This window comes from Phyllopteryx taeniolatus, chromosome 1 (genome assembly GCF_024500385.1).
Source record: "Phyllopteryx taeniolatus isolate TA_2022b chromosome 1, UOR_Ptae_1.2, whole genome shotgun sequence".
Classification (NCBI taxonomy): domain Eukaryota; kingdom Metazoa; phylum Chordata; class Actinopteri; order Syngnathiformes; family Syngnathidae; genus Phyllopteryx; species Phyllopteryx taeniolatus.
The window spans coordinates 31,954,763-31,962,378 of NC_084502.1; the positions used below are offsets into that span (position 1 = coordinate 31,954,763).

Sequence of the window (7,616 nt, forward strand, 5' to 3'; positions counted from 1 at the left end):
AAGATAATCATGCTTCACTTTCACTTTCTATTGTGGCAAAAGCTGCAATGCAGTTCTAATATTTTACCCTCTTGTGCTGTTAAAGGAGGTAACCAAATTGGAAACATCTCTCAGTGTGATGGAGTATCGTTCTAAACCACAGAGTAGAGCTTTTTTTTTTGGTAACTCCGCCCTACAGTTCAAATGAAACATTTCAATGACATCAAATTTATGTAAAAAATATCATAATTGCCTCCAAATGTCCCGAGTTCTGCACTGCACACTATACTATACTATATGGGTCATGGACCGATAAATAGGTTTCCCCAGGTATGATACAACTCGTGAAATGTCCGACTCGTGGTATAAAAGGTGTAAATGTGTAGAAGCTCATTGAGAACTGAATTAGTCTGTTGACGACTTACCGGCGAGAGCCAGACGCAGACCTCCGAGTGGCTGGAGCCGGGGCAGACATGAGGCGGGGTGGTCTTACCGTCGAGGTTCTGCTGTTCTCACCGTGCTCTTATTCACCTGGGTGATGGGAGCCTGGTAGAAAAGAAGAAGTCAAAGAAGTGTACCAAGACTGAGCATTTGTATGCATTGGGAAAACTGGTGACCGAGAGGTGTGTCAAATGTCTGAATTTTGGACCCACTGGCATAGAAAACACACACACAAATACACGTACGCACACACGCACCCACACACACAAACGCACACACAAACTAGCTGACTGTAATTAGCTCCGGGGGCCTCAGCAGGGTGAGTCAAGTCAGCACCTCCGCCCAAGCAATGTGCAACATTCAGACCTGTACCACGAGTATCCAGTCCACCACAGCACGGATGAGGTGTTTGTCATAAGCAGTTTTTTTGTTTTTTTTTTCCAAACACAGCACATAACAACCTAAGCACAAATGCAAAAAAAAAAAAAAGCAAGATGAGAGGTGTCCTGGCTGGTCCAGTAGTATTCGTATGATATGATTAATACATCATTGCCATGGTCCATTGCTTTGTGACAAGTAAATTGAGCTACCTAATATCTTTCATTCTAAGACCCAGTGTTGAGAAGAGTCAGAGTAATTTAAATTCATTTAAATACAGTGGTAACTTGAACATCCCAAATGTTACACAAAAATTCCATGCAAAATTCCAAAATTTCATTTAAATTTTGTTTATACTCCCAGTCAATCCTGCACCGTTTTTCTTCCTCGGTATAAATTATGCGGTACATGTCTGCCATAGTCACTGTAATAAATACATTGAATTGCTGGAATGCTCGTGAAACAAAACATACGTACAATCATTAACATAAGCGATATTATTCCCATAGTTTAGCAATGTTTAGCTCAATGTTGAGGGGAAATGTTCAAATATCAATTTGATTAAAAATAAAATAAAATATAACTTCTGACCTCGGATAAGTGGAAGAAGATGGATGGATGGATGGATGGATGATGGTTTTATTCCCATCATGGTTTCTACTCCCGTCAGCTCCCCCCCATCATGGTTTCCATTCCTATCGATTCACGGTGACTTTGTTTTCATAGTTCCCATTCTCAACTGCTCCCGATGACCTTCGCACCCGCTCCTGCCCAATCCCGTGTTTGATAGTGAAATTCACTCCCATCCTGCGGGACCCATGCGACCCAGTGGGGATCTGGAAAAATGTCAGCCTCTAATTTCTAGCTGTTTAGAGAGCACGCATTATACAACAGACATAATAGGCTGCTATACTAAACTGCAGCCCAGTTGAGCCAGCATTAACTAAATGAGTAAACAGGTGAAAAATAGGACAGTAATAAATAAAACAATGAAACTGATAGAGATACATAAACAACAAAGAAAAACAGTATGATAAAAGCAGTGGCGTGCAAAGGTTTGTTGTTGCCCAGGATACACAAGGACATGCAACAAAAGAGAATTAAATATCATATATTCAGCGTGAGTTTGGATGGTGACTGTCCACACTATCTACTCTACCCGTGTCATACTACTGCACCATCAGACTAACTGCTGAGTTCACATCAGAGGGTGCCTTAGCTCCGCCCCCGGTCATTGCGTTAAGGAAAACCTACTCTGCATTGGCAGTCCCAGGAATGGAGCGAACATTGGATCATTTGCATAAGTCGGAACCCCCCATCCCCCCCCCCCCAATAAAAGAAGAATTAAACAAAAAGCGAGCGGTTTTTGTACTGTAATTCTTTGTGTATTTTGACCAAAGAACACCGAATGCCCTTTATTAAGATACCTTGGAACTGTTTTAAATTGTGAAGAAAATACAAAACCTTGCGCTTTTTTTCTTCAAATGAAAAAGAATTAGGCGGCACGGTTGAGACTGGTTAGCACATCTGCCTCACAGTTCTGAGGACCAGGGTTCAAATCCCGGCCTCGGCTGTGTGGAGTTTGCATGTTCTCCCCGTGCCTGCGTGGGTTTTCTCCAGGCACTTTGGTTTCCTCCCACATCCCAAAAACATGCGTGGTAGGTTGATTGAAGTCTCTAAGTTGCCCAAAGGTGTGAATGTGTGCGCAAATGGTTCTTTGTTTATATGTGCCCTGCGATTGGCTGGCGACCAGTTCAGGGTGTACCCCGCCACTCGCCCGAAGATAGTTGGGATGGGCTCCAGCACGCCCGTGACCCTTGTGAGGATAGAGCGGTACGGAAAATGGATGGCTGGATGAAAAAGAATTACACAACATTACAACTCAAGCACTTGGCACACCTCTGCTTCTGTGACATGATTAAAACGTCGAACTAACAAGGTCCTTCAGACATAGAGATTAATGAGGCCAGCGGCCTGCAGTACGCTATCTGGTGCAGCTGACATGATCACACTACAAGGATGTGTGGACGAAACAAGCCAAAAACAGGAAATCAATATTCTCAATCCCGTAACTAGCACATCTGTCATCATGCAGCATGATGTTACATTCATCTTTCCAAGATAAATAGAATGACAGCAACTGAGGAGGGAGTCCCCCTTTTAAACAGAAGGAATAAGTGTTTTCTAACCGCTTCAATTGAGTGAAATTGCTATCAATTTATTGCTTCACCAAGGAGGTTATGCTTATTTCTTGTTCTGACATAGCAACCTGGATGTTGTTCAAAATCATGAAAAGTAATGACGACTCAAAGCAGTTACTAAACATCTAATAAGATTGTTATTTTTCGGTGTTCTCCGAAACAGGTGCATCTCAATAAATGATTTTAGCAATAAATTAGAATATCGTAAAAAAGTTCACTTATATCAGTGGGTCAGTTCAAAAAGTGCAAATCATGTATTGCATAGCTAGGAACAGCCAGGAATAGGAATATTATTCAAATTTCTTGAGATGGTGAAACTTGGCTTATAATCCTCAAAATTCTGAATGTAAAATCATGAAATATTTCACTCTGTCAGTACTGAATCTGTCTGTCTCTCGCTTTCTCTCTCTCTCTCTCTGTTTCTCTCTTACTCTCTCTCCAGGTGGAATGCTCCTCCGTCCAGATTTGGTCAATTTCCAATTTTTTCCCCCCACAAATCACTACTATTGGTTAGTCGCCACATGTTCCTGTTCTTTACAAATTATTAATCAATCTAAATTGTTGAAAATAGCTTGAGAAATTTAATCATAACATGTTTAATAACTGGCCGGCACGGTGTACGACTGGTTAGCACGTCTGCCTCACAGTTTTGGGGACTGGGGTTCAAAGCCCGGTCCCACCTGTGTGGAGCTTGCATGTTCAGGTTGATTGAAGACTCTAAATTGCCCGAAGGTGTGAATGTGTGCGCAAATGGTTGTTTGTTTCTATGTGCCCTGCGATTGGCTGGCGACCTCCCGGCCCAAGATAGCTGGGATAGGCTCCAGCAGCCCGCGACCCTAGTGAGGATAAGCGGTGAAGAAAATGGATGGATGGATGGATGGATGTTTAATAACAAAAAAAATCTGCAGGTGGTCTAACGCAATATTGGTGAATTTGATTGGGGCACAGGCAGACAGATCATGAAGTGCCACGGACATATTTAAGTTGCCATTGGTTGTCAGTAGCTCATTCTGTATTTAATAAGGGTACCCACTCACATTGTTTGTTGCTAACTTGTTATACCAGCTAAGAGCAGTGACATTGCTCGACTCACGCACGGATCGCTGCCATTACACATCGTCGTCTTTCACACACAGATGTCTTCGTCGAGACTTTCGTGCCACAGTTAAAGGAGAGAAGCTGCTTTGATTGTCAGCCGCCTGTAAACACACCCACTGTGGTGCAGCCCGCCCACTCACGGACTCGCTGGGCAGCGCTTGTCTACGAAATTTCCAGCACTGGTCTAATCCACCCCTGGTTTATAATTTCCCCACCCGCAGCGCTGGATAAATTTAAAAAAAAGAAGCCCCCATAATGTTCGATAATGTAAAGTCAAGATCATAAACTGAAATATAAACAAATGGCCTTCCACTGCATCTACAGTACAATTCAGGTCCATGTCGCTCACAGCCACTAGGGGGCATACTTGCATGGCATCTGGGTATTACTGTATGTTTTGATGTATTGACCAGTAATGTTTTCTTTTTTTTTTTAGTTAACTCACCTTAGCAAAAGCATTTCCTGCATTCAAACTGCAATTTCTACTCACTTCTAAATGTTTCAAAACAAGCTTGTGTCATCTGTCCGGTCTTGTGTCTCCAGTGGCAGAAATGCTGCAAGGTCAAACTGCTGCACCAGGAAATCTGTCACGACTTCACGGCCTGCTAACATTGACGCCGCACGGTGTGCTACTACTGTTGTGCACGGTGCATGCACGAGACAGCACAGCCTCCAAGCCTCCTCGCCAAGAACCATGTATTTGCATAATGGTCAGGCCGATAGCACACAAACAGGTTGAGCTTTAACATGCATGACTGTGAGACAACGTCCCCCCCTTTCAAAATAAACTGACAGCCTGAGTGCCATTGAAGGCTTCCAAAATAAAACACGCAGCTTCGATGTTTACATTTCATATACGCACGCACAATCCATTTACACAGCATCCTCGGGTGCTACCAATGACAAAAACATGCATCGGGCTTCTTACCAGCAGACCCACCCCCCTCCCTTCTGGCTATGTTGTGTTAGTCCTCCCTTAGCTCGAGGGGCTCCATTTTTGGGGAATATTTTCCTGTGGCCGAGAGCTGTGCAGGATGCAGAGGGGATGTTAGCATAGGAGGAGGAGGAGGAGGAGGAGGAGGAGGAGAAGTGGTCCAGAGGAGGGAAGGGGAAGAGGCAAGAGGTGCACTGGAGTGAGGGATGGATGTACACAGCGCGAGGGGATTGTTGATGGAGACATCTGCGTCACGCAACGTCACAGTATTTAAAGGGAAATGACACTCAAATGGTGCAAGGCCATTGGAGCTTTTAGGATTGTTTTCATATTATCCTTTGAATCACTTTTGATCATCTTTTCATTATTATTCAATGGTGATTTGTTTTATTTTACTGTGGTTACTGTGGGTTTGTGTGTGTTTTTCATATGACGAGGATTTTGGTGAGGATCCACACATTCATGATGCCTCTAAAATGCCCCCCCCCCCCCCCCCCCCACCCCTCCACACACACACACACACATACACATATATATATATATATACACACACACACAAGAAAAACAATCCCGTCCTTTTGGAATGGGCAAAACTATTCAACTGTATGAAGAAGTACATTTCCATCCATTGAAATTCTGCAGCGCTTGTCCTCATTAGGTTTCTTTGTGTATGACTGCAAATTTCACAGAAAAACACTGCAAAAATACAAAACATTGGGCCCAAACATAATGGTGCCAAAAAAACAAAACCTCATTTCAGATGAAGTCATAACCTTCTTCACACACAAGCTTGGCTGTCTGTAATAGTCCAGTTGACTTTGTAAGTTTTCGTCCAAGTCTTCTGACTGAGAATCAGAATTAAAATCAACTTTATTTGCCAAGTATGTCAAAAACACAAGGAATTTGTGTCCGGTAGTTGGAGCCACTCTAGTACGACAACAGACAGCCATTTTGACAAAAAAATACTTTTGAGACATAAAAATGTAAAAAACACAGTACGGAAAGTCACTGAGGAATGATACCGGTCACCGTAATGTGGTAATGCTGATACAATATATATATATATTTTTTTTTTTTTTGACAATTGTGCAAGTTTTGCAGAGTCCTCTAGCAATTTCAAATGACCAATAGAGCGATAATCTGGTACAGTGACCATTATGCAAATGGGGCACAGACTTCTCAAGCACGAGTGGCCAGTATTCGTCCACAACAGATATGCAAATAGTAGAGTGGCGAGACTACTACAGTGACTGCACGAATCATGTAGAAATGTCCAGACAGAGATGTGGCAACAATCTCAAGATAAAATTGGAGGCATATTACAATTGAATTGTAGGTTAGCTGTTTAAGAAGTTGAAGTTGCAAGAGGGAAGAAGCCGTTGGAATGTCTGCTAGTTCTAGTTTGCATTGATCGGTAGCGTCTACCTGAGGGAAGGAGCTGGAAGAGCTGGTGACCAGGTTATGGATGGTCCAAGAGGATTTTGCATCTTCTTGTCTTAGTTCTGGCAGCGTGGTAGGTTTCTTGGGGACTGGGATGATGTTGGAGTGTTTGAAACAGGATGGTGCTTCACACAGTTCCAGAGATCTATTGAAGATCTGTGTGAAGACTGGCGCGAGCTGGTCCAATTGATATAGTGACGCAGTCCGTTTATTCATCTAGCCTGCCAGTTGAAGTTTCAAAGACACTCCAATCTGTGTAGTCTAAACAGTCTTGAAGTTGTAACTTTTCTTCATTGGTCTACATCGTCACTGTTTTGCCTTGCTTGTTTTGTTATGTTGATCTTAAGTGAATTAAGCAGTGATCGGACGAGCCCACAGCTGCACGGGGGATAGCACGGTATGCGTCATTTAGCGTGGTGTAGCAGTGGTCTAGAATGTTGTTTTCCCTGGTAGGACAGTCCAAAGTCTTTACTGGTCTTTGTGAGAAGATGAAGACATCAGCTTTGTGCTCAATGAAACAGGCCCCAATCCATTTGTAAGTAAATGCAGAGTAAATCATCGTTATTTTAGTATTCATACTTTTTGACATTTTTGTTTCGTGGGGTGCTGTGAGATTTTTCGTGTACCTTGACTCAATAAAGGTTGGAAACACTGAGCTAACCTTTAAGTATAACACCTCTCCAGATAATAACACTATTTCATAACACAACTTCAATAACCATCGTGGAGTTTAATAATGTCAAACACAACTGTACTGCATGAAAAATTGCAAGCAATAAATGAAATGCTAGTTATAGTTTAAGCTAGTATAAAACACACCTCTATGTACTTCACACTTACGCGTTAGTTGTGTGCTTCTGTTCAAAACACGCATGAATCAGTTATGATGTCGCAGTGACGCCATTCATAAAGAAACCCGTTATGAATTTGCCGGTGCTGTCATCCGGTGGGCATATTGAAACGTTGCAGAGAACGCGTTTAGAACAACTGCATGTAACGCTTAATATTGGTCAACAGAGGTCACTCGTGGATCATTTTGCTCAAGGGCCAGACTGCACAACCGGTAATAATACTACTACTACTACTAATAATAGTAGTAATAATAATAATAATTTATCCCATTTTGCTAAACATAAACATTATTT

The 7,616-nt window shown here is 42.4% G+C and overlaps 1 protein-coding gene across 5 annotated transcripts in view; it reads right to left on the minus strand.

Moving 5' to 3' along the window:
* The window catches only part of snphb (syntaphilin b), a 29,987-nt gene extending 24,730 nt beyond the window's left edge, over window positions 1-5,257 (minus strand). For 2 of the 5 annotated variants that reach the window (XM_061789394.1, XM_061789375.1), the window contains exons 1-2: window positions 5,026-5,257; window positions 405-525 (exon numbers count right to left, since the gene is read on the minus strand). In XM_061789394.1, the coding sequence (XP_061645378.1) occupies window positions 405-454 (50 nt within the window). In that variant the 5' untranslated portion in view covers window positions 455-525; window positions 5,026-5,257. Of the gene's footprint in view, window positions 1-404; window positions 528-1,389; window positions 2,121-4,587; window positions 5,002-5,025 lie in introns of those variants that run through there. The other 3 variants (XM_061789402.1, XM_061789413.1, XM_061789385.1) reach the window with 3 other exon arrangements.
* Between the last annotated feature and the right edge of the window lie 2,359 nt (window positions 5,258-7,616).